Source organism: Callorhinus ursinus, unplaced genomic scaffold (genome assembly GCF_003265705.2).
Source record: "Callorhinus ursinus isolate GAN/ISIS: 27379988/994484 unplaced genomic scaffold, GSC_fseal_2.0 scaffold1, whole genome shotgun sequence".
NCBI classification, from domain to species: Eukaryota; Metazoa; Chordata; class Mammalia; order Carnivora; family Otariidae; genus Callorhinus; species Callorhinus ursinus.
The window spans coordinates 58,410,909-58,437,507 of record NW_027397063.1 but is presented as its reverse complement, the minus strand read 5'-3'; the positions used below and the strand labels follow the sequence as shown (position 1 = coordinate 58,437,507).

Sequence of the window (26,599 nt, the reverse complement as noted above, 5' to 3'; positions counted from 1 at the left end):
TGTAACCCCATTGTAAGTGAAGAAAGATCTGTATATTCATGGATTTATTTCTAGGCTCTCTATTCTGTCCCAATAAGCTATTTGTTTTTATGCCAATATCATACTGTTTTGATTACTATAGCTTTGTAATGTAGTTTGAAATCAGGAATGTGATGCCTCTAGCTTTGTTCTTCTTTCTCAAGATTGCGTTGGTTATCAGGTGTCTTTTGTGGGTCCATACAAATTTAAGATTCTTTGTTCTATTTCTGTGAAAAATGCCATCGGAATTGTGATAGGGATTGCACTGAATCTGTAGATTGCTTTGGGTAGCATGGGCATTTTAACAGTATTAATTCTTCCAACCCATAAGCATAGTATATTTTTCCATTTGTGTCATCTTCGATTTCTTTTATTAGTGTCTCATAGTTTTCAGAGTACAGGTCTTTTACCTTCTTGGTTAAATTTATTCCTAGGTATTTCATTCTTTTTGATACAATTGTAAATGGGACTGTTTTCTTAATTTCTCTTTCTGACAGTTTGTTAAAGATTAGCTATTTCTCACGTGACATCAATATTAGGAACACGCATTTCATAAAAATGGTCAACTCACGTGTCAATTTAGACTTCAGAGATGGCTGGGGAGAAGCCAGAGATGCTTCTCTTTTTTCCATGCTGTCACAAAACATGTCCAGTAGATGAGGCAGAAAGATAACAACTTTAACTTTTTTCACAGACTGGAGCATTCCTTTCTGGATAAAGTCTTCGATGGCCTCAATTATGGCATCAGCAACCATACCTGGGTCTTTTTGGGCATTTCCTGGAAAGGCAGATAATAAAAACCAGGGGTGGGGGGAGACCCAACTGGGAAGGCTGAGAAATAATTTGGGGATTCCAGTCCTCACAGAACGAATGCCCACTGCCCACTCTTTCATCATCATGGGCTTTTCTAGCAATGCACGAGCAAACACTTTTGAGCTCCTTGATGCACCAGGGAGCTGCTATTCCAGGATGTCAGGAAGTCAATAACCCAACAATGAACAAAGGACCCAGGAAATCTAACTTTTGACATCTGATGTTTGTATCTCCTCTGTCAAGTTGACCCTAGCTCACTGTGTTCCTCTGTGTTACAAAGCACAATTAACCTTTTTTTGGCTCATTCGTGTCCTCAAAAGGCCCATAAAAAGCAAAAGATGCTAATATATGTTGAAATCTCAAGCTCTTTAAAAAGAACAATAGTTTTTTGTTGTTGTTGTTCATAGTCACCTAACTAGGTGTATGTATCTTTATTCTTCCAGATGTCTTTGGGGACCTGATTCAAGCTAAGCTGATTTTGTAAGACACTTGGAGTTGTAAGTTATCCATTATAATCTATAATTCTTTGCACACCAGTTATCCCTAAGCCTCTAGGAAGTCTTTTCTAGCACACTCAGTGAGATTTTAGCTGATTTGCTGGGTTCAAGGTGGCCACCAGAGCAAGTCTTTTTCTTTTCTCACCATGTTCCATATCTTGTTTCTCAAGCCTACTGCCTAGGTGAGATCATGAAAAGTCCCTTGGAAAGTCCCATGAAAAGCCATGGAAGCAATCACATACAAATAAATGGCAGCTAGCAAATCACAATGGGGAGCAATGTAAAAGTCCCCTGGCCAACCTGGTGTGAGAGACTAACAGCCCACTTGGATTTTTCCTGTTGATGGTGTCCACCATTACTGCAGAAATGAGAGTAGACCACTTTGGCCTGGCTATGTAGACACTTGTGAGAATGTAGACAAAACTGAACAAGAGGGTTTCTTCAGTTTTCTGGATTAGATGATCAGGAAAAGTGAGAAAGTCTCCTTTGCAAAGCTATGATTATCTCATGATTTTTGGAAGAATTTAAATGGGAGAGTTCAGATACATTCATTCACTCTCAACATTTACTATGTCCCATCATGAGCTAGCTCTCATCTAGTTACTTAGAACACAAAGTATGTGATATATGGGCATGAAGAGGAATGTCAACAGGTGAAGTATGAGAAACTGTGGAAAAGGCTATGCCAGACAGAACTATGTAACAGGGGCGTGATATGTTCAGCCTGGTGTGTTCAGGGGAAAAGATCTGTTTTTGAGATTTTTTTTTTTTTGAGATAAATTCAGGGGGTGGGATATGTGGAGGAGGCACTGGGGCAGGGAGCCCAGGTCTAGATAGGAAGCTATAATAAAAGTTTAGGCAAAAGACAAGAGCCGAACAAAGAGAAGAGGCCAGAATGAAGAGTCAAGTACAGGGACTGAGAAGATAGTTGGGAAGTGAAGTCAGCAGGACCTGAAGTCAGTGGCCAACTGGGTTTATCTTTGACCCTTTGTTCCCCCTTTTTTGCCACCCACACACCTTGCTGTGCAACCCTGAGTCGTGCTGTACTGCAGTGGTTTACATGTCTGTCTCTCACAGTAGAGGCTAGGTGCTACCTGGTGACTAGACCCTTTTCTCGGTCATCTTTCTGTCCCCAGTGCCTAAGCACAGTGCCTGGCACATGGCAGGCACTTGGGAAATATTTAATCAAATTAGTTAATAAGCTAATGAACATAGGAGTGATCAAGGGGGTAGTGTCAAGGATTCTAGGTAGAAAATGATGCTTTTAACATGATCAAGGATATAAGAGGAAGGGCAAGTCTGGGGGAGAAGACAATGAATTGGAGTTCATAGTCTGCTTTGAACTTGGAGTGCTTGCAAGTATCACTGACCACCCACCCTCTCCCACCAGGCAGGTGTCTGTAAGGAGCCAGGGAGAGGGCTTCTTTGACTGCCAGAAGCCGTCCCAGTCGCAGTGCCAAGTCAACTCACAAACACCGCTAAAGGAGAAAGTTCCCCCGTCCGTTAGCCTAAGGACCAGCTCAAGTGGTGATACAGATTAGTAAAGATGACAAACAAGGAGAATCTGTAATCCTGACTTATTTGTGCAGACCAGCAATGCAACCAGGTCAGTGGAAGAAATAACAGGTTTGCAGTAACCCAGAAATAATCATGTATATGTATTCATGCAAAACAAAAACTGCCTCGTTTCCTTGTTTTTTCTTGGGAAGGTCTGTGTCACCCTTGGGTTGTCTGATTTCTTGGGCCAGATAAAGTTTATGTAGAAACACAAGACCAGGGCTCAGAAAAAAAATCAATGGAGACAGAGACTGGTGAGTCATTAGTGGGTGTCCATTAAAGATAGAGATAGAGAAAGAGAGAGAGAGACAGACAGACAAACTGGCAGACAGACATGTTGGCTAAACTGCCAAATTGGATAATACCACAAGGGAAATGAAAACATAAAGGGACTATAAATTATACTTTCAGAAATAGAAAAGTAATAAGGTAGATGTAGCATTCCATGTGGGAACATTAAGAGGAATGGTAGAGAATTACAGAAATTAAAATAACAGAGGACTAGAAGAAGGCTCAGGAAGTGACAAGGCCGGTTAAGTGTACTTTTGGAGGGCCTGGAATGCAAGTGTGAGACACTCAAACAGATTCCTGCGCACTGGAATCACCAATCCAGTGCTGAGTGCTCTCTCTCTGGGACCAGCCAGCTACATTCCACTTCAAGTCTGAGAGTATTTGCTCCCCTGACCAACTCTCTGAAGGGAAACCAAGCAGAAATTCCTCATCAGCACCCAAGACTCAGATTCCTGGGGAAAGAGCTGAAAGAGCATCACCTTACTAATGATAAACCCAAAGCACCATCCTTATATATGAAGACTTACACAACTATTATGTAGTTTGAGGAAAACAAAAAAGGCAAGTAGGCTGAAAAGAAGAAGGTTGGAGTTGAATTTCTGACCCATTAGAACCAGAATCCATTAGGCTCTGGTGACTGGGAGGCTTCTGTGCAGACATGTCCTAAGGCCAACTCATAGGGCCAGCTGTGCAAGAGGTGTGACAAGGCCAGGAATACTCCTCCCCATCCGAGTCAGCTCCTGGGAGGTACAAGCCCATGCGCTGAGATTCTCCATGCAGAAGGGATGGGGGAGGGAGTTCAAGACTAAATAATGTAGGGGACAGGAAAAAAAAGAAACAGAGGAACGAGGAGGGAAGGAGAGATGATGGGCTTTCTTTCTCTTCCTGCCCTTCCTCTCTCTTCTCTCCCATAGTACAGAGCAGATGTCGCTCTAATATTCAACACTATCTTCAGTTTTCTTCATTTTTTCCTCTTACTTAAACCACCCCACAGTCTTTGCTTACTCCCTTTGGAGCTGCCTTGGGATGAGGAGCCACCTTGACTCAGACTCTGCATTGACTATATTAACAGTCAGCACCAGAGCGAAGGAAAGGGGGACGCCTTGACAGCCAGAGGTTACAAACCTGTCCCAATGGCTGGGAGGCAAATTGACGAGTAATTCCGTTTTTCACACTCTTGCAAAACAAGGGAGACCGATTTCTTGACATCATTTCCGCCAATGATGTGAACAATATTCTTGCACCTCAATAATCCACCTTCAGTAACTATATAATCACTGTTGCCCTTTTGAGCTGGGAAACACAAGACAGAGAGATGCAAAATTAGATACTGAATCCATTCTTTGATTGTTTAGAAAGCAAAATGTTTGCTTTGGCATATAAAGCATTTTATGTGAAAAGACTCCTAAAATACAGTTTTTGAGGAATCTTTCTTCTCTTTTTAAGTGAGATTACTTTTCACTTCTAATTGTCTCTAATTAGAATTCTTTGGTCAAACGTATGATTTTAAGATTAATATGTTGTCTCCCCAATCCCAAGACTCTCCCCCGCCTCTCCCAAACCTCCCATATTCAGCCTTCTACTTATAATTTTGAACCAAAAAAAATAGTATTGTGTCTTACCTAGGCGAGAACATGCCATTTCCACATTTTGTCCAGCACATTCTAGAATTGCTTTGGACACCCCTACGGGAGAAAAGCAAGAGGGTTACAAACATGAATTGAAAAAAATCAGAATAGTACATCTGGATCAGAATGATTGCCTCATTATCTAAAAAGCTTTCCTAATCATCAAAGGAATCCTAGAACCTGGGTATTTCTGATAAGAAAGAAGAAAAATTTATAAATTATCTGTTACCAATTATTAGAAACCATGTCAAAATAACTTTAAAATTAGTAATACCAATAAGCCAAAGTTGTAGAAACCAGTTAGGCTCTAGCAACTATAGGACAGTTGACTATCACACTACTCAAATCCTACAAGTACCTGCTTTGAGATTAAATGCTTTTGATGTTGAATTTACAATCACATCAGCCTTTTCTTTGGTGATATCTCCAAAGGCCACCTGGAAGATGATGGGACCAATTTTCATTTCACGCACGTCTACATTAGGGCTAGACGCAGCCTCATGGAAACCTGAGAAGAAAAGAAATGGAGTCCCTAACCAAGTCGGCCACAGCAAGAACAACTTAGATCTCACACTCCCCAGATGCATTCCTTTCATACTTCTTCCCCCGCCTTCTTCCCCCGCCCTGTGATCTCCAGCCCTTAACCAGCCCTGACTCTGAGCCCCAGTGATGGTCAGTTTCGGAGAAAGGATTACAAAATATAATATATATCAAGCGTGGACTTCTGCAGCTGGCCACGGCGATGTCAGGCCCCCACACACCTATCTCACTCACGAGTCACAACTAAAAATGCAGGATAAATACAAAAGCCACTAACTGAGACCTGAAAAGTAAACAGCAGGTAGGCTGGGGGAGGGAGTCAAAACTTGAAGAAGTCACCTGTAAGGGGGAGGGAGAGTTTCCCATTTTATTTTGTCTTAAAATTTTCCCTCTTTCTCTCTCAGCACTGGCCCAAGGTGGCCCCCGTTGCAGAACTGTGTAACGAGAATCCCTATCTTTGCAGCCAGAGGATTAGAAAAAAGGGTCCCTGTGAACTGAAGAGTATTGGAAGGAATCCTCATGACTGTCCATATTTTTCCTTTTCCTAATTCAGGCCTTGCCTCGAGATGAGCCCAGTTGCAGAGCTCCACAGTGGCCCCACAGGGAGCCAAAACTCTGAGAGACATTCTGCCTTTCTGTCCAGAAGAATGAAGAGAAGGGGCCCTTGTGGTTTGAAAAGCATATATGTGGGGGCACCTGGGTGGCTCAGTCGGTTGGGTCTCTGACTCTTGATTTTGGCTCAGGTGATGATCTCTGGGTGGCCAGATCAAGCCCCACGTAGGGCTCCACGCTCAGCAGGCAGTCTGCTTGAGATTCTCTCTCTCCCTCTCTGTCTCTCTCAGAGTTAAAAAAAAAAAAAAATCTTAAAAAAAAAGCTGTATGTGTGTGTATGGGCTCTCTCTCTCTCCCTCTTTGTCTCTCCACTTTGCCCACAAGGGTAACCCTTACCATGCAAAATTATGAGGCAGCTGAACAGGCGTCTTAAGCTCCCGGAGAAACCTGTCTTTCTGGCCAGAGGACCTAGAAAATTAGCCTGCCAGAGAGTGTAGGAGTCCCAGACAGGTGAGAGCTGGAGAAGGTACCCCTATTCTGTGTATGAATACAGAGCTGTAGCTGCATGTGTGGGGACAGACCCAAGCTGCATAGCAAAGGCCTTGAGAACTAAATTAACATTGGAACTGCTGCCCACACAGAAGGTGAGATAGAGCGCTTAGAATGAACTTAACTGACTACTTGCTAAAACAAACAAAACAATCACCATTTTCCAGAAGATTTTAATAGGACCCAAGTTTCACAACATAATACTTAAAATGCCCAGTCTATAATCCAAAATGGTTTGTCCTATAAAGAACCAGGAAAAAGTGACCAGTTCTCAAGGATCAAGACAACCAATTACAGATACTAATCTCAAGGTGATCCAGATGTTGGAATTACCTGACAAAGACTCTAAAGCATCTGCTATAACCATGCTCCCTGAGGTCAAAGTAAAAACAGTTGAGTGCCTGAAAGTGACTTGGAGTGAATGGAAAAATAGGAGGCCCTGCAGTTCATAGTTTATAAACTCCAAAAAAAAGAAAGAAAGAAAGAAAGAAAGAAAGAAAGAAAGAAAGAAAGAAAGAAAGAAAGAAAGAAAGAAAGAAAGAAGAAAGAAAGAAAAAGAAAGAAAGAAAGAAAGAAAGAAAGAAAGAAAGGAAGAACGAACCAAATGGACATTTTAGAGTTTAAAAATACGGTATCTGAAGTAAAAAAAATTCACTGGCTGGGCAGTGGACAGAGAAAAGAGTCCATGAACTTGGAGGTGGGTCAATAGAAATTATCCAGTGTGATGAACAGAGAGAAAAGAGATTAAAAAAAGAGAAAGAAAAAGAGATCCCAGGGACCCGTGGCATGCTATCAAAACACTTCACATTCATGTTATTGGGGCACTAGAGAGAGACCAGTGAGGTAAACTAATCAAAGAATAACTGAAAAATCCCCAACTTTGATGGAAAACATACACATTCAGATTCAAGAAGTCTCAGCAAACTCTATAAACAGGAGTTTGGATAAACTCAAATGTAGCAACAGCAGATTTGACACAGGAGAAGCATTTGGTTGGTATTGTCTCTTTAAATTTATCTGTTTCTGAAAACACATGTCACATCATCCTTAGAAATTAGTAGCCAAATCACTACCCACAAACCCACTGTATAGATTATATAATTTAGCCTGCCTACTCTTTCACATCAGACCACATAAGCACAGCCAATGTCTTACATGCTCAGGGGTATGGGATATAATTTAATATCTTCTTTATCACTAACTGATTCTTTCATAAAAATCATCACTACCGTCTTTCACTGAATAGTTATTTAGCAACTAGAAATAATTTCTCATCTCATAGCTTTACTGGACCTTGTGCATCTTCAGCCTTGGGAATTTTGTCACTGACGAAACTTCCATTAGTTCTTCTGGCAAATTCATCTGAAAATGCCTGGAAATACAAAGACAGTTTTGACCACTACAATCCTCCATAGATGAATAAATTTGATTCATCAGGGCTTTTGATCTTGCATGCACACATACTTAGGAGAGAACAACTCTCAAAGTGTTATTTTCATTATAGATTTTGAAATTATGAAAATAATACATATAATTCTGTTTTTGCAAATTCTGTTTTTGCATTCTAGGAAAACTATTAAATATGTGAAGGAAGTTATAAATACAAGCATATTCATTACATGCTATTTATAACAGAGAAGAAATAAAACAGTTTAAAAATCCAACAAGGAAATGGTTAAATAAATTTTGGTATATCCATGTGTTGGCATATTTAACAGCCATTAAAAATCTCATTTTCAAAAAATAGTTTGTGGAATAGGGAAATTCTCTTTTTTATACTATTAAATGAAAAAATAATGATATTATATTGCATTATATAATCCCACTTCTAAAGGTACACATGTATAAAAGAAGACTACAATGAAATACAACTAAAAGAATGTATGCATTTTGTATGGTTCAAAGTTCCTACAATGAATATGTATTATTTCCATAATCAGTAAGGGCAAGTTTCTTGCTGGTTGTTAAAAAAACACAGTGGTAAGAGAAAGATAATCACATAGACAGCAACCACTTTCTTTTTTTTTTTTTTTAATTTTATTTATTTATTTGACAGAGACAACAGCGAGAGAGGGAACACCAGCAGGGGGAGTGGGAGAGGGAGAAGCAGGCTTCCCGCGGAGCAGGGAGCCCGATGCGGAGCTGGATCCCAGGACCCTGTGATCACAACCTGAGCCAAAGGCAGATGCTTAAAACAACTGAGCCACCCAGGCGCCCCAGCCCACTTACATTTTTTAACTTCTTACTTGTTCCAGGAGAGGAATCGCTAGGGGAGTAGTCCTCTCTGGAGCCAGAGGTATTCTAGGGTTAATGAACCTGTGAATTCCATTTCTTTGCCTGGTAGTGACACCCTCAAATCATCACTTTCTTTCTCCTTTTAAACAAGCAAGAGAGATTTTTGGGGGGAGAAAAAATAAGTAACTTCTCTGCTAAAAGATTGGTCCAGTAATGGGAAGGGGAAGTGGGGAGACTACAGAGCCAGGATCCCAGGCTCACAGGACTCCAGGGGCGGGCAGGCAGGCGGGCAGGCTGTGTGTGTAAAGGTGGACAGCTGGTTGATGGACTCTCTACAACCGAAGATGGTTCTGGTATTTCTAGTCCCCACTCTCCTACTCCCATGGGGATGTGCTGAGTTCATTCTAACCACAAAATAAGGCAGGGGCACCTGGGTGGCTTGGTCAGTTGAGTGTCAGGCTCTTGGTTTCTGTTTGGGTTGTGACCTCAGAGTCATGGGATCGGGCCCGGCCCACAGGGTTGGGGAGTCTGCCTGAGATTCTCTTTCTCCCTCTCCCTCTGCCCCTCCCCCCTGGCACTTGCACACATGCGCACTCTCTCTCTCTCAAATAAATAAATAAATCTAAAAAAAAAACCAAAAGACAAAACAAAATAAGGCATTTATGAGACAACTGGAAATCTGACCATTGACTTGATAATTGAGGAAATAAGGGAATGATTTTCAATTTATTTTAAGTGTGAAATAGTATTGTGGTAATGTTACTTTTTAAAAAGAATCCTATTGCTTAAAATAAATACTGAATTTTTTATGGGTAAAGTATGTCTAGGATTTGCTTGGAAATAATATAGGAAGGAGGGAAATAAATGGAGATAGAGATGAAACATACTGGCCATGCATTGATAATTGTGAAGATGAGTGATGGGTACAAGGGAGCTCATTATACCATTTTGTGTACTTTTATTTATGTTTGGAATTCTCCTTAATAAGAAGTTAAATTTTTTTCTATATCCATAAATTTGCTTGACATTTGCTGTGCTACAAGTGGTCTACACCACTCCTTTGCTTTGCAGTGCAGGAAATACATGGAAAAAACAATCTAACAGACCAACCAAGACGACATCTGAAGACATTAGGGCTCAGCTGCCAAAATAACCAGAAATGAGTGAGACTGTACCTGAATATTTTCATGATCACTCGGGTGCAGCAGAAATTGAACCTCTTGTAAAGCTGTCAGTTGAATCTTGCTACTAAAGTTTAACACTTCTGAAGTTATTAATTCAGCAAAAACGGTTTTAGGAAACCTCAAATTTCCTGTTCCTATTGCTGGAAATGCAATTGATCTTAAGAACAAGTTCTCGGTGATTTCCAGACATTTTCTGATAATGTCTCTCATGATCTGAAAAGCACAAAGCACATCTTTATGCATCTTTCCTAGAAATGGGAGTTACAACAAAAAGGACAAGAATTTAGCAACTTTATGTCATCTCTGTCTACTCTCCTTTAAAAAGAGGTGAAGGGCAGTCAAAAAAGGAAAGAAAAGCACAGGAGTAGACAAGGAAAAGGGAACATCAGAGACCCTCTAAAGAGATTCAAACTCATTCGGCAAGGAAGGAAAGAAGCAAAGCAACTCCTGTTCTAATCCCTCATTCTCCTCCATTCTTCATGTCCTCACCTTGCTGTCCTCACTAAAGATGTGTCACCTTCCATAACTCTTCCCCGAGCCCCAATGATGATTGAGCACTGTAATCAGTTTATATTATTAACTAGTCTTCAGGCGAAGTCAGCTACAACTGAAAGAAATGGCCATCGTGATAGAACCCACTGATAACATGACAGACAGAGGCCAATCTACATTGTACGGAGAGGAGAGTCCCAAAGGCGACCCAATTTCCCAGAGAACCTCAAACTTGGCCCCACCTTGTAGGAAGATGTGCAGCCATCTCTCCAGCCTGGAGCCACTACGTGAAGCACATGGTGGCAGTGTAGACCGTGTCCACTGGTTTGGAGAACTGTACCCATGCCAACAGCCTTCGCTTGGCCGACTCTGTCCAATTCCTCCTGGAGCTTTGGCCCAGCTTTCGCCAAGAGGGCCTGAGAAAGGAGCCCTTTATTAAGCTGGAGATTCGCGGGAATGGAGTTGACAAGAACATCAGCCTTGAAGACAAAACCAATTTGTTTCAGATACTAACAAAGAGCATTCATCAAGGATCACTGTATTTGAGCCCCTGGGTTTCGCACTATAGGGGAGAAACGATGATGATTAATTTCAGAGATTGAAATGCCACCCAAGGCAAAGGGTTACTAGATACTTATTTAAATAACACTCCAGAACAACGGAGATATAAAGCAAGATGTAGATAGTATACGGTCTCTGAAGGAGTGCAGAGGCATGGCTTGTGGGGTCTGGGAAATAGGAATCAGGGCAGCAGGGAGAGGGAGGCGGGGCAGTCATTTGGGAGGGGACCAGTGGGAACATATACTGGGTAGGGTTTTGGGTTTTTTTTTTAAAGATTTTTTGTTTATTTGACAGAGAGAGAGACACAGCAAGGGAGGGAACACAAACAGGGGGAGAGGGAGAGAGAGAAGCAGGCTTCCCGCTGAGCAGGGAGCCCGATGCAGGGCTCGATCCCAGGACGCTGGGATCATGACCTGAGCCGAAGGCAGATGCTTAACGACCTAGCCACCAGGTAGGTCTGAGCTGTGAGCAGACTGCTTGGATCCGACAGAGCTTTTCTAAATCGGGCTCAATTAAGACACCAAGAGAAGAGAGGAGAAGAAATGTGACCAAGTGATTATTCAAGGCTGCCCTGCCTGGGTCACCGAGGAGGAGTGTAGTTCACCCTGGTTCGGCACCATTGACAAGATTCCCATCCTCTGCCCACATCAAATGCTCTAATTTGTCTGTATCTGCCCTCAGCAAATTTGACGGGAAATTAACCTTAGATTTGCCAAAATGTGACGGGTATAAAGGCACTGAAAAAGTATACATGTATAAACGTAAGAGAGTACTGTGCGTTTTTGCATTTACTGGAAACCCCGTGATCTGAGTACACTTGCAGTTCCCACAATAGAGTGGCCAATCTCTGTGGGTAAATGCCTCAGTAAAGCCGCCCAGTCTTCTGAGGAAACCACTTCTGAGGCTCGGAGGGAGGGCATGGGATTCTTCCCCTGGGTCCTAGTCTGCCTTGGGCAACAGGCTGGCTGGAGTTGCAGCACCGCGGCAGGTGTTCGGCAGGCAAGGACAGAAGGGACACTCACCGTGGCGCTCTGCACATCTCCTTTCACCAGCAGGATCCTCAGGTTTCCCTGGGACAACAGAATTTGACTGTGTCCATGAACGTTGGTCGAGACGGGCTGGACCGTCTGCGGTATACTGGGCCTGGGAGCTGTAGGAGGCAGGGAGTTCTCAAATACAGTTTTCACAGTTTCTGCGAAGGCCTGGACAGTCTTCTCAGCTGTATCCACAAGGTAAATCTCTTTCAAGGTGTGTCCATCCTGCTTAAACTGGAAGTTCTTCTTGATAGCCAAAACAATCGTCCTCACACACCGGGCTAAGGGAAAGCCACCAGCTCCGGAACTGATGGCCGGGATGGCTATGGACCGGCACCTGTGTGTTTCAGCCAAACGGAGACTTTCTTCTACAGCTTTCTTTAACTGGAGCATGCACTTCAGGTTCTCGTCCTCCTTCCACCGGGGCCCCACCGCATGGACCACGTGGCGGTATGGGAGTTTGCCTGCTTTCGAGATGATGGCGCTGCCGGGGAGGATCTTGCCCATTTTCTTCACTATCTGGTTACAGTCCTCTTGGAGCTCAGGGCCGGCTGCTTTGGAAAGAGCCGCCGCCAGGCTGCTGCAGAGCTGCAGGTCCTCACTGGTGCTGCTCACCACCACCTCGACAGGAAACTGGGTCAAGTCGCCCTGCTGCACCATCAGCGAGACTCCGGGGGCCAGCTCTACCTGCAACAAGTTGCTCTGCGGCACCTTCAGTGAGACTCCGGGGGCCAGCTCTACCTGCGACAAGCACTTCTGCCCATCCGTGCCGCCTCCCTCCTTCTCCCCTCCATTCTCCTGTAGGTCAATGGAACATCCAAATAACCGTTTGACCTCTCTTTTATAATACTGTGCTTTCTCCTGGAAGAACTGGCTGACCAATGGCTTATCAATATGGATGCTTTCAATACAGACGGAACCCAAGGCTTGCTTGATGATGCTCACGCCCTCCAGGACTTTGGCCCTTGGCCCAGTTAGTAAAATGCCTTTTTGTTTATTCTCAAGATTGAAAGTTACCTGAACATTCGTCGTCTTTATCTTTTGCCAGAATGGTTTTTTTTCTATCCTTAAATAATCGATGATTACGGGAGGCTCTATTTCAATCAATCTCTCTATTTTCATGTGTTTTTCCACAAAGTCCAAAAGCAAGCTATAGGATTCATTCACTTCTCTCACACAGCCCGCGATGATGACCTCAGCTTTGGTTTTTGAAGTTAACTCATCGATTATTACAGTCTTTGAGGAGGAATTATGTCTCTTATGCAAACTGTGGGTGAGCCCTTTCCATTTCTTGCCATTAAGAATGTCCCTGTCCTCGATGTTGATGCGCTTATAACTTAAGGCACTGACCATTTGCTTTTCAGCATCTAATAGGACTTCAGAGGAATAGCCGATTAAGAGAACATTTTTACCCTCCAGCTCATAAACTGCAAGAATTTTCTGTGCCATCAAAAGAGACTTAGAGAATTCTATACAGTCTCCTTCTTGCAAAAACTGGAAAATCTCAGGGGGAAGCTGGATGCTTTTTTGAACCATGGTGTACATCTTTTTCTGTATTTCACACTTTGCTTTATACACATCTGTGTAGAGGCCTTTGAAGCACACATGTTGAGAAACTTCATCATAACAAATCTCCATCTCTGGGCACTCAGTGCGGAGACGCTCCAGGACATCGCTGTGACACAAAAGAGAATACCTTCCTGGAGAAACGGCCACTTTTTCCTTTAGACTTTGCTCTTCTCTTTTAATTTTTTGAGTGGTACTTTCTATTAATTCCTTGATTTGTGGCTCAATGTTCTGTACATCCTCTGATTTCCCTACTAAGGTTACAATCCCCGTAAGTGTATCAAATTCAATCAAAATCCTGTCGTCTTCTACACTCTTTTTTATGGTGTCCCACACTATGGGATCCACTTTAAAGGGGGTAACTTTATATTTAGACCTGATGCTAGAGAATGCCGTGGAAACGTCTTCCTTCCAGCTCCTGATTCTCAGTCTACCAAGACAGAATAATGTGGTTGCAGGTCTGATGGTAACTTCACTACTGAGTTCGGACCATATTAGATCACAGTGACAATGTCTCGCTTCGTCATTTATCTCATCAATCAGATGCTTCTTTTTCTGTAAGAACTTCCATAAGGGAAGAGCTAATGATTCTCTGAATGGTGCTGGAAGCTTGATCAGAGGTTTCTCCTTTCCATACAAGGCCGTGCCCAAAGAGGAATAGTACGGAAACACAGAGAGTGGCATGTTATTGAGGTTTAGTTTCTTGGTCAGGATGGTGTGTAACACTTAAGAGGAAAGAAATAAAATAAAGTAACCCCAGTGTGGTATGTTTCAAGTGAAAAAAAAAAACACTATTCTATTAGGGAAAAAAAATCCTAATGATTGTAGAACTTGGATGTTATAACATGCTATGAAAAAGCAGCTCTACTCTCAAAGTGCTCAGATGTAAATTGATTTTTATTACTCCTACATAGTTATCCATTGCTTAATGGAATACTTTCCAACCAAGATCACTCTATGTTGAAATTCTGTTAAGTAAATTCTATTTTCTGTTTCCTGGTAACACTTCTATATCACCACTAGGTTAACAAATAGATAAGAATTTGTTTACAAATATGGGGGTAATGTTTGCCCAGTGTAAAGAATACTCCAGTGCTCAAAGCAAAGCTCATGTAAGAATCATGCTATTTGCTGCTTCTTGTACAGCCTCACAGTTTCAGGCTTCATAGCTGATTTAGATTCCGTTAATACCTCTAAGAGGAGGAGCATCATAGTAATTATCAGAGCTGACCATGTGCCAGACACCTTTCTAAGTGCTTTCCGTATATTTATTTATTTAAGCTTCTCGGCAACCCTTTGAGATAGAGACATGATTATTATCGTCCCTATTTACAAATGATAAAACTGAGGCTAGGGAAGGTTAGGTAACTCAAATAGGGTGATGTAAAGGACAAATACCTGAGCTAAGATTTGAGTCAGTGTCTGTCTAACCCCAAAGCCCCGCTCTTGCCCCTTTACCAGGGGTTGCAAACAAGATCACTTCATGGTCATTGGAGAGCCCAGGCCCTGGGGCCTCGGATTCAGTGAGTCCTGCACCTCCCCTTGTCCCTGCTATAATCCCCTCCTGCCACTTCTACTGGCAAAACCCTTAGAAGTGTTTCCCTGAGGTTCAGTTCAACATGGTTTTCACGGGGTTGCTGCAAAGAACAATCCAGCAGGCATCCACTGGACGCCATTAACCACCCCTATGAATTTCTGAATGATGAGCCTGACACGTGAAAGCGGTAAGTAGTGATACTTTATAGGAAGTACATGTGTTTCTGAGTATTTCTTTACCTAGCCTTGTTGGGATGAACTTGATAATTTCTACCAAGTAGACAGCTAAAACACAGATCATATTTTTTTTAATACAGTATTTCAAAGAGTCTAAGAATTATGGATTTTTCACTATAGGCAGAGACTCATGAGAGAACCTCCTTATATCTTTCAAAACTCGGCCCTGCTTCTCTAAAGTTTAAATCACTGGACTCACTAACGATCATCCCAGAGGAGCAGGATGACTAATTGGATTTCCGGTGAAATTTATGAATAAAGAATAAAATGCATCAGAACTCAACTGATAACTGATAAGATCTGCTAAAAGGGCTTAGATCATGTCAGGTAGGTTCACAAAATCAGGCTCATAGACATTACCTTTTTTGTCAAAAAACTCAATCAGAGCCGAATTCTCTTCAGGCAAACATTCAATACTGGCAACTCTTCCTCCTCCATTTTGAGGATTTTCAAATAAACATTTCAGATTATAGTCATCCACACCAGGTGGCAGGTTTTCAACCCTGATTGTTTTCGTCACTTCCAGAAGTCTTGGAGAAAGCTGGAGTTGTTTCACTGAGTGGTGCCTGGGACAATCATCAACAAATTTCACAGCATCTACAAATCAAAATCAATCAATCAATCCATCCATCCATTAGAAAATTATGATCATACCTTTATGTTATACAGAAGAAACTGTCTGAATATTAATTGAGATAAAGGAGATAGCTAAGCACTCAATTTTTAGAGGCAAGATTTTCATTTCTTTTTTTTTTTTTTTTTTTTGATTTTTTTTACCTATTTTAGAGAGAGACACAGATAGTGACAGAGATAGAGAGAGAGAACACAAGTGGGGAGAAGAAGGAGAAGCAGGCTCCGCCGAGCAGGGAGCCCAACGTGGGGCTCCATCCCAGGACCCTGGGACCACGACCCAAGCCGAAGGCAGACGCTTAACCCACCGAGCCACCCAAGCACCCCAAGATTTTCATTTCTTTATGAGAATTTACATGCTTACAACTCCCGGTCTCTGAGCAGTAACATACATGTGAACGTTTTACCTGGCATCCTGCCACAGAGCTGTGTCCCTGCCTGCAGGCACAGCTCTCTCCAACCCCCCTTGACGTCCTACCTGAGTGCTCTGTCTACAGTACAAATCTCCTCACTCCCCCCCTTTCTCAAGTCCTACAGTGGCTCCCCATTACCCGGAGACATCAGTTCACGCTCCTTAGCTAGGCTTAAAATGCCCTGGGTTGGCTATTTGACTCCAAACTGATTTCCAAACATCACCTCTGGTTATTCTCTGCCATTCATTTTATTTTCCTTGTTGCCACAAAAACTAGTCATTATTTTGAAAACCCTACTCTCTTTTGCCCCGCTGTATATACTTACCTATACCTGAAATGCCCTTCTCCAATTTTTTTTTTTTTAATCTTGTCCCATTTCTCTTTCAGGACTCAGCCTGATTATCTCTTTCAAATTAATAAATATCAACGGTGGGCTCATCATGTGCCAGGCACTGTGCTAGGATCTGGCGATAGAGAGATGAATATAACAAGTCGTTGAAAATTCACCATCTAGGGGCGCCTGGGCCCCTAGACGTTAAGCGTCTGCCTTCGGCTCAGGTCGTGGTCCCGGGGTCCTGGGATCGAGCCCCACTTTGCTTTGCACTCCCTGCTCCGCGGGGAGCCTGCTTCTCCCTCTCCCACTTCCCCTGCTTGTGTTCCCTCTCTCGCTGTCTCTCTCTCTCTGTCGAATAAATAAATAAAATCTTTAAAAAAAAATAGAAAGAAAAAAGAAAATTCACCATCCAGGAGTGGGGGGGGCGGGTCTTGAAAGCACACAAATGGCCTATTGTGGGATCAGATGATGCAGGAAGACAAATCTGGGAATCCCACAAGGATTGTCAGAGTAACTGGTTGCTGATCCAAGTTTTGAAGGACAGAGCAGAGTTTAGCCTATAGATTAGGAGAGGAAACATTTCCCGCGAAGAGAAGAGCAGTGGCAGGAAATAACAGTGTATTGGGGACCTGGGAGACTGGGACCAGTGGAGGATAAACTTCACAGAAGGGAGTAAGCAAGGCAAAACCAAGCCACCTTGTGTGGATCCCCTTTCCTCCCATTCCCCACAGCCTGCTGTTCTCAGCGGAGGGAGGCAGCTTCTCTCCCGGCTTCATTTTTCATTTACATATGGGTCTCCAACTCCATAGGAGTTCCTCAAGATCAGGAACTAAGAATTATTCATCTCTGTACCCACAGCACCTAAACAAGTGCCTGGCACATAGTAGGTGTTCAAGATTTTTGATTAATGAACAAAAGCAAGTCCACTCAGTTTTTCCTTTTTAAGAAATAATTATAAATCTGACATGAGAATAGCTCCCTTCATTGAGTCCTTACCATGCGTCAGGGACTATATTAAGAGCAGCTTTGCACACATTGCCTCATTTAATCCTCTTAAAAGCTGTATCAGGTAGGTATTTTTTCCTCTAGTCTATGGAGGAGAGAAGTCAAGTACAGAGGGGAGTAACTTGGACAAGCTCTGAAAATTAGTCAAATGGTGGAGCTAGAATTTTGACTTCATGACCATCCTCCTACCATGGCCATGGAAGAGTGAGGGCTCGGATTGGAAAACTGCCTCGTCCTTCTGGACATGACTCCTCACATGGACCTTGAAGAGCACTCATTTCCTGCATCCCATGCACTTCCTCTCCTGCATGTGGGATGACCATGAAAGTACTGAGGAAATACATGGTAAAGGACATAAGAGAAGAGGCTGTGTAGAGGTGGGCCACGGGGTTCAAATCCAAGAATTTATTAGCATCTCTGCACCTCTGTCTCCTCAACTGTAAAATGAGGAGGAATAACAATGATCTCAAAAGGTTGTCAAAAGGAACAAATGAATTAACACATGTAATGAGCTTAGCACAGTACTCGACTTACAGTATCTCTATATGAGTGTCTACTATTATCAGCATTACTACATTCCAATAAATCCAGTTTGGTAACACAGATCAGTATTTACTTCTCCCAGTGAGATAACGCATGTGAAATTGCTGAGTCTTCTGCTTGGAATCACTTTTATAACCTTAGACTTTAGATTTCTATTTGGGTGTGTTATCTCTGTCTCTCTGTCTGTTTCTCTCTCTCTTTCTCTCTCTCTCTCTCTCTCTCTCTCTCTCTCTCTCTCACACACACACACACACACACACACACACACACACACACCCTCATACAATGAAGTCTGATTTACTGAACATACCAGAATTTCATTTTAAAACAAATTTGCTTCTCTTTCAAAGTAAAAAAGCATCTATATTAACCTGGAGTCCTCTCTTACTAGCTACGAGAAAAAGTCAAGTTTTCAGAGACATTCCATTAACTGGGTGTCTCAAATCCCAAAGTGGGGTGCAAAGAAGATTGGCAAATGCAGTATCATTTGATCTTACCCACATGCATTAGAAAGGTAACTACAGCAACGTCAAAATCTCGTATTACTTCCACTTGAAAAGCATCATTGGACAGGCCAGTTATATTCTCCACTATCAAGATTAACATTATATCGGTTACATTTGCCTTGAGATTTTCAAATGCAACCAAAGAGGCAGTATTTTCACACTCTTCTGAGGTATCTTCCATTTTCTCCGATCTTCTACTGGGAGAAAGTCTTGTATCCAGTTCTTCTGACACACCTGATTTTAAAAGGACAAAAGAGGTACAAGATGTTACATTTGTCTATCATGGTCTTAGCAAATTATCATAAGACGCTTTCCTCTTTCCTTTTCTATCTCTTGGCTAAGTCAAATAAAAAAATATCTGAGAAGGCTTTTTGCTTAATTTAGTTAAAAATCAAATGTAACATTTAACTATTATTGTTAAGTTTGATTTTTAGTATGCCCTTTTCTGCCTTGTCTCTTTGAGGAACCTGTCTTTCGTAGCCTTTGACATATGCTTCCATCAAGCACCTTATACAGTTACTGAACTCAGCTTCTCAAAAGCAAGGGACATGTTTATTCATCCTTGTATTGCTGGCACCTGGCATATACTTGAGGCTCAAGAGCGCTGAATCAGAGATTTACTGCTTGGGCCACTGGAGGAAAGCAAGAATATCTGAAGACATGTAACATATTATGCTCTGAAAAGTAATACGTTTTCATCACTGAAGATAAAAAAGGATACTCGCTGAATGACTAAGGAACACACATAGAAAGTAAAATGGCCTAGGGAGCTATATGTATACATCAAGCTCACCGAACAGCAATCCTCCCAGCCAGCTTGTTCCTCTCCATTTTTGGCCCTTCGTGAGTTCCATCTATGCACCAGGTCCGTCCCACTCTATGCTTGCCCAGTGCAGCATGATGCATATGATATAATCTTTAGACATTCTGTGAGTGACTGTTCAACTGGGGCCCTTACTATGTTCAAGGCACTGGAGGTGTGGAGAGGGGTGCATACAGAAAGCATCAGATAAGGAACTTAGAGGTTTTCTAATGGAGGTATACAAGACAAATGACAAAAGGAACTGACATTTGTAAATGTTTATCACAGAAGAGTAAAATGCTACACGCTCAACAAATCCATTTTGTTTTCTTTCTGGGCAACATTTCCCAGACTTCCCACAACCGAGTTCATGTGGCTAATGGAATAGGGGTGAAAGTGTGAATTGCACTTCCACGCCTGGCAAGTACAAATCTCCTTTATGTGAATTTCCATTCTCCTTTGCAGTGACTTTGGAGGCCATGTATCAAAAGTAATCTTGTCAAAAGATGGAAGGAACCTGGGATTCCCGAAGCAGTCTAGCCTCCCCCCTTCCCCAACTGCTGACGACACTGACCTATGATTTGGGGGGTTGTTTGTTACAGCAGTTAGGTGATCCTGACACACACTCCTGTTATGTGTGGAATGTAACACCACGCACTCAAGCCAAATAAAAAATAGCTTAAGGATTCAATAATAACAGAGCATTCAATGAGATAAGTGTGACAAAGCAGAAGGACTGCTGAGCTAGGGGTGAGGTTGTCTGAGTTCAACCCCTGACTCTGCCACTCTTTAGCCATGTGACCTCAGGCAAGTCTCTTTACAAAGGAGTCCTGGGTGAACTGAATTAGGTAAGAGCCTTTCCAGCAACATGGTTTTACAACCGTATGACTATTAGAAGCTTCATCACAAGAGAGGCTTTGTGAACTGCCAAATAAAGAGCATCAATAATCCAGCCAGGAGTCCGAGAGACACAGAAGGCGACGGGGTGCTTTGGAAAGACTTCAGGAAAAGGGGAAGCTGAGTGGATCTTGAAAGCTCTCTAGAGTTTAGATAGAGAGAAGTGGGGTGATGGGGCTTGTGGGCCACGGAAGTACAGGCAGAGGGCCATGACTGCGCCAAACTACTTAGGAAATGGTGGTCTGACCGATGAAGCTCAAGGAGCACTTAGGTGTAGATGTAAGAAATGAGGCCAGAAAAATTGGCTTCATCCAGAATGTGGCGTGGACTTTATCCTGCAGTCGGCAGTAAGGGTGAGTTGTGGAAGGTTTCTGTGATAAGGAGGACAGGGTATCTAGCAATAGTGAAAGGGCCGGTCAGATTTAAGGAAAAGAACATCAGATACAGAGAGACCAAGCAGGGTGCTCCTGCCATGCTGCATTTGTGAGGTAATCATGACAGCCTGGTATGAGGGAGAGACAGATGAGGAAACCTTAAAAAAAAATTATTAAGGCTCTGTGACTAATATACACGAAGGCTTAAAGAAGAGAGATGACTGAAGTTTCCAGTAGGTGATGGGCAGACTGGTTGAGTACTTCAAGAGAAAGAAGGAAGACAGAAAGGGTACGGCTGTGAGGAAGAAGATGACACAGGTGGCTTTGACATGGTGGCTCTGACATATTTTCCAACAGGAAGGCCAGACATGAGGTCTGGAATTTAGAAGAGCATCCAGGCTAGAAATACAGGGTTGAAAAAGCCAGAATTTCCTGACCACAAGTGACCAGTATCTCTCTGCTCTTGCATGTCTCTCTTCTACAGGTTCTTCCAGTTGCTGGTTTCCACCTTGCAGACCCAGCCCAATTCAGCTGAGCCTGGAACAGGACATTAGCTCAGTGCCCACACCCTCTGGTGTTGGTGTGTGGCTTGACTGATCTATTCTTCCTCTGTCAACTGCTTACCCATCTTCAGCTTTATGCCCAGGGTTTGGGGCATGCCCAGTGAGCTCAGCGTGCAGTATTCTCTGTTCTCCTCAGCCCTGAAATGGGGAACCTATTAGGGAACCACCCTCCACCCTGATTTTGCTCGGTTCTGAAAACTGTCTACACCATTCCAATTAATTTCAAAAGTCCTAGCCTTAGGGTCACCATCAGGATTCAGTGTGGAGCAACCACTCGACAAGGGACCTCCTCTTAGGTCTCTTAAAGGGGCCAATTAAGTACTTCGTTAAAGACAGCCCAACTTCTGGCTGCTTACTATCATTAGAGTCTGAGTCATGTAAAAACAGGTCAGCAAATGAGTCTAAAGTCTCCAGGACAAAGAAAAGTCCATTGGTGGAGTGGGACTGGATGGCTCTTCCTGAGAATATCCTTGGTGTTGTGAGCAAATCTGAAACAGTGCTGACAAATCAGTCAAGACAGAGTAGGGTAAAATCTATGAAATCATAAGAAACACCAACTTGATTAAAGTCTAGACCCAGGAAATGGTACAAATATAAATGTACCAATATAAAACCACTTCCCGGTCTAAATTTGGGCTTGAGGGTACAGCACATAAGGCATTTTCCAAAAATAGATAAGGATTTAGGGAGTCCCAATGAACACTGGAAGTTACTTGAGCCTGTTTCATATCTGAAGAATAAAAAGCAGTAATTACTCTAAACAGACAAAAGATTCCTATCACATAACAATCATGAGCTTTTTCCTTTTTTCCTAGATGTATTTATTTGTCAGAGAGGGAGAGAGAGAGAGCACAAGCAGGGGGAGCTGCAGGCAGAGGGAGAAGCAGGCTCCCCTCTGAGCAAGGAGCCTGATACAGGACTCGACCCCAGGATGCTGGGATCATGACCTGAGCTGAAGGCAGACGCTTAACCGACTGAGACACCCAGGCGTCCTGAATCATGAGCTTCTTAAGAAAACCTTGAATCCTAGATTCTACCGCTGAATAGTGCCTCCGTGTTAGGTAAAAACAATCCATACATCCCTCTCCAGTCGGTTTGCCAAGTAAAGGCAGCTCTCAGCCTACTGCCATTTTCAAAAGAGAAAGTTGCAAAAATGGAAACATGTTCTCAAGACAGTGTCAGTTTTAGAGGATAATAATTTACACATTTTTTTTTGGAATTCCTGTTCCCTAAGATCTAGATATACGTATCACTTTATCTCCTTTGTCCAGCCATTCAGCACAGGTCAACATCTCTCCCCCTTTATAAGAGCATGCTTGGCCAGGAAAACGCGCTGCCTCTTCAGTAAGTGGCAGCTGGTACAGCAGGCCAACACCCAGACACTAGGAAAGCTGCAGAGTCCACAAGGGTTATGAGGTAGCGGCTGTTTCCTACAGCAGAAAGGAGGAGAAGAGCTGTACCCACATCCTGCACCCAGCACTTAGAAGCTTTTGTCCACCGTCCTGTTGTGGCTCCAGAGGATAGCCCCCTCCAGACCCAGTGCTCGGAAACTGACTTAGCCACACAGGACACACAATGACACATCTTGTCCTTGCTTTTCGATGGCGGTTGGGCACAGGTGGGCTCTACAGGTCAGTTTATCACCATCTCCTAGGCACCTCTTCGCCTCCTTTCAATTGCAAGGTGTTTCCCAGTCCCCACAGAGAGATCTGTTCCCATCCTTCTGACCTGAGCCCTAAGATCTCAGGGGGCTCCCCCCGTGCTCACCCTCAGCACAGCTGGCTGTGAGTATGGCATCTCTTAGAGATGCAGATGGCATCTCTAAGCTAAGCACACCCTGCTTTGTGAAGTCAAGAAAAGAAGGATGAGCCCTGCAAGTGCCATCTTTAATGAAAGCAAAACCACTGGCGAAGGTCAGCCATCTCAGTTCTTTGCCCTTACCTGGTTCTTTGACATGTTCTTTGGTCTCCAAATCCTGAAATCCAATAAACAACAGAGTAGCATCAAGAAATGACTAATAATTTCTTTACGTTGAGAAACTGTCCCGGGGACTGGACCGGAGACATCGGACCAATAGAAACAATAATAAAAAGCTCTGGCACTTACGCTGTTGAATGCACCTCACATGTAATGACATATCCACTAAACACAAGAATCACTGGTAAAAATGAGTCACAAATTACTAAAACCCAATTAACACCAAGTGCTTGGGGTGTGGGGTAACACCTAAATCTTTTCCCCATTTAATGTTTATTGAGTGTTTACTATTAACAAGCACCATGCCTTGTGCTTTACAGAGATTGTCTCATTTAATCCTCACAACGATCCACCAACCCAACGAGGACTGGATTACTGTCCCATTTTACAGTCAAGGAGGTAGCGCAGGTAGTATGGATCTCTGTCCCCTCAAAATGATGTAAAAATAAAACAAACTGAGCAAGTTCCAGGTTAAAAGCACCCAAACAAACCCAAAAATTTACATCTCAAACCAGCCTTATTATCATCTGCAAATTCTGACTTTTCAGAAAGTGTCTAAAATCAAACAAAAAGCGCCCCCTCCTTCATTATTCCATACCTTCCCCATGACTGCTTTCACCCCCTCCACATCTGTAAGGTGCCTTCTATTCCAATTTGATTTATACTTCTCATCCCACTGTATTCTCCATATTGTGATTTCCTTCCCACACAGCTTGGCAGAACACCCTACTTCCCTTTACTCATGCCTTGACTTACCTTTGTTGGAATTTCCCCCTCAAAGATATCCCGGACTTCATCTGGGGCTGTAGGCAACTGGACAGTTAACTGGAATGCTCCCATTCCTGGCCATAGCAACTCATGGTTCTTTGTCTCCAGAACTTTTTGCCGAACTGAAAAAAAAAAAAAAAGGAAACTGTCAAGCAATCTTTATTCACCAGATTATTCCATGATTTCCATAGGGCTTCATCATTTGCAATCAATGGCTTAGTCAGTTTCCCAAGCAAGTCCTTGTATGGTGAAAAGAAGAAAAGTTTAGCAAGTAGACCTGGGTTTCAATCCCATCTTTACCCTTATTTTTTTTAACCCCTGGGCATGTTCCTTAATAAGTCTTACTTGCAAAGTCTCAGTTTTCTTGTCTATTAATGAGTAATTAATGAAGACTGTCTTACATAGGTGTTACATGGTTTAAATTAAAAAACATTATAAAGGACTTAGTACAGTCCATAATGCTCAGGAGGCACTAAGAAAGGTAACAATATTTATTCCACAAGTGAAGGGAAATAAAGTATGCCTCATGGTGAACCCAGTGAAGACTGGGTGCCGGGATGTGGCCTGATGAAAGCTGTATTTTAGGAAGGCAATTTGAGTGACCAAGAGCACAATGGCCAGGAGCCTAGTGAAAAAGCTATTTCATTCAGTTCCTTAACCTGTGATGATAAGAGCCTCACATCCAATAGTAAAAGGAGTAGAAAAGAAGGAATGGGAGAAATTAAAAAAAAAAAAAGAATTAGCACTGCAGACAGCTGGGTTGTAGTGAAAAAACTGAACAGTGAACATAAGAGTCCGAAGACTTGGATTTAAATTCCAACTCTGCCGGGCGCCTGGGTGGCTCAGTTGGTTAAGCGACTGCCTTCGGCTCAGGTCATGATCCTGGAGTCCCGGGATCGAGTCCCACATCGGGCTCCCTGCTGAGCGGGGAGCCCGCTTCTCCCTCTGACCCTCCCCGCTCTCATGTGCTCTCTCTCCATTCTCACTCTCTCAAATGGATAAATTAAAAAGAAAAAAAAATTCCAACTCTGCCAAAAACGATATGCGTGACATTGAGAAAATATCTTAACTTCTTGAGTCTGTGTCCTCCCTTAAAACTGTGTCTGTGAATGAATTTTGTAACACCCACAAGAGCTATGCAAGCGTAAGTTTATAATTATAAGCCGGAGCAGCCAGAGAGAGAAAAGGAAAATCAGCACATCTCAGGCCATGGAGAACCGGCAAGGAGCCAGTTAGAGGAGGAGGCGTGCTCAACATGTCAGATGGTGCAAAGAGGTCAGGGTGAAGGGGAACCTTTGAGAGTGCCCTACTCCTCCCAGAGGAGTGGCTCTGACGTGAATGTTGGGCCACTATCTTGCAGGCCGGTGTGGATGAGCAGAGAGGCCAAGGATATAGGGAATCTTTCATAAGAACGAGCTGGAATAGCTTTCCACCCTCAATCATCCACGAAAGGGCAGGAGACGTGAGGCCTTCACTGGACGCCAACTCAGAAACGGGTCCCAGAAACAATACGAGAAAGAACGCCAGACTCTACTTTCACTCTTTATGAGATAGCAAATGTTTTCACATGGACTCCTGAGGGGCTGTCCTAAGCTAGAGGGAGGGCTGAGGACCCCATAAGACCCCTGAAGCCTGAAGCCTGAGAACAAGCCAATTTTTGTAAGCTAAGTTGTCTAGTGTCGTGGGCTTCTGTGATGCATTCCTTTTATAATCCCCTAAACTTTGGGAGAGTCTTATCCAGGCATCTAAGTGCAAAAGCCTGTTCTGAGATAGTGCACAATACGCAGGGCACCAGGATTTCGAGAGAGCAGATAGTAGCAATGGGAGTAAGTGACCTGCCACAAGGACAAGGGGAATCTGGGAGGAAAAAGAACTGAAACCCTGATGTCCAGCCACCCTTCCCCAAGTGGACAGTCTCCCTTCTGCACCAACCTCAGACCACTGACATTTAATTTTACTCAAAGAGGAGATGGGTTCCCTTACCCCGAACAGACTGAAAATTATCAGAAGCCAGATTATGACCCAAAAGGATGATCAATGCACACATCTGAAACAGGGCTTAATAAGTCAATTTACACTGGACTTCTCAGAAATTGAGTGAACTATTTAAAAGTAAGATACAGCTTCCAAATACTTCTGTTTGCTATACACTAATTTCTTCTTTTTTTAAAGATTTTACTTATTTGAGAAAGAGAGAGAGAGAGCATGAGCAGGGGGAGGGGCAGAAGCAAGCTCCCCACTGAGCAGGGAGCCTGATGTGGGGCTTGATCCCAGGACCCTGAGATCATGACCTGAGCCAAAGGCAGAAGCTTGACTGACTGAGCCACCCAGGTGTCCCAGCTATACACTAATTTCTACAGAGCAGTGCTGTTGGGCTCATTCTGGCTACATGAATCATGTGAAGAAAGTAGTGCTACACAGTGCACCGCACCTGGTGAGGCCACTTCCTGGGGTGGGGGTGGGGATGGGGGAATCCCTGCAGAAGAACCAGTGCCCG

General features: G+C 43.1%; 1 protein-coding gene and 1 long non-coding RNA gene across 6 annotated transcripts in view; one reads left to right on the top strand and one right to left on the bottom strand.

Moving 5' to 3' along the window:
- Positions 1–26,599, bottom strand: part of PARP14 (poly(ADP-ribose) polymerase family member 14) — a 39,988-nt gene that overhangs the window by 10,647 nt on the left and 2,742 nt on the right. For 4 of the 5 annotated variants that reach the window (XM_073894321.1, XM_073894323.1, XM_073894319.1 and 1 more), the window contains exons 2-13: positions 24,091–24,224; positions 23,299–23,332; positions 18,713–18,955; positions 15,651–15,887; positions 11,940–14,242; positions 10,599–10,835; positions 9,856–10,077; positions 7,739–7,817; positions 5,163–5,312; positions 4,799–4,861; positions 4,302–4,469; positions 590–796 (exon numbers count right to left, since the gene is read on the bottom strand). In XM_073894321.1, the coding sequence (XP_073750422.1) occupies positions 590–796; positions 4,302–4,469; positions 4,799–4,861; positions 5,163–5,312; positions 7,739–7,817; positions 9,856–10,077; positions 10,599–10,835; positions 11,940–14,242; positions 15,651–15,887; positions 18,713–18,955; positions 23,299–23,332; positions 24,091–24,224 (4,077 nt within the window). Of the gene's footprint in view, positions 1–589; positions 797–4,301; positions 4,470–4,798; positions 4,862–5,162; positions 5,313–7,738; positions 7,818–9,855; positions 10,078–10,598; positions 10,836–11,939; positions 14,243–15,643; positions 15,888–18,712; positions 18,956–23,298; positions 23,333–24,090; positions 24,225–26,599 lie in introns of those variants that run through there. The other variant, XM_073894328.1, reaches the window with a different exon arrangement.
- On the top strand, positions 793–6,208 carry LOC141373093 (uncharacterized). Its single transcript, XR_012378730.1, has 3 exons — positions 793–1,328; positions 2,719–2,934; positions 5,749–6,208. It is a non-coding gene; the product is annotated as an uncharacterized lncRNA (long non-coding RNA).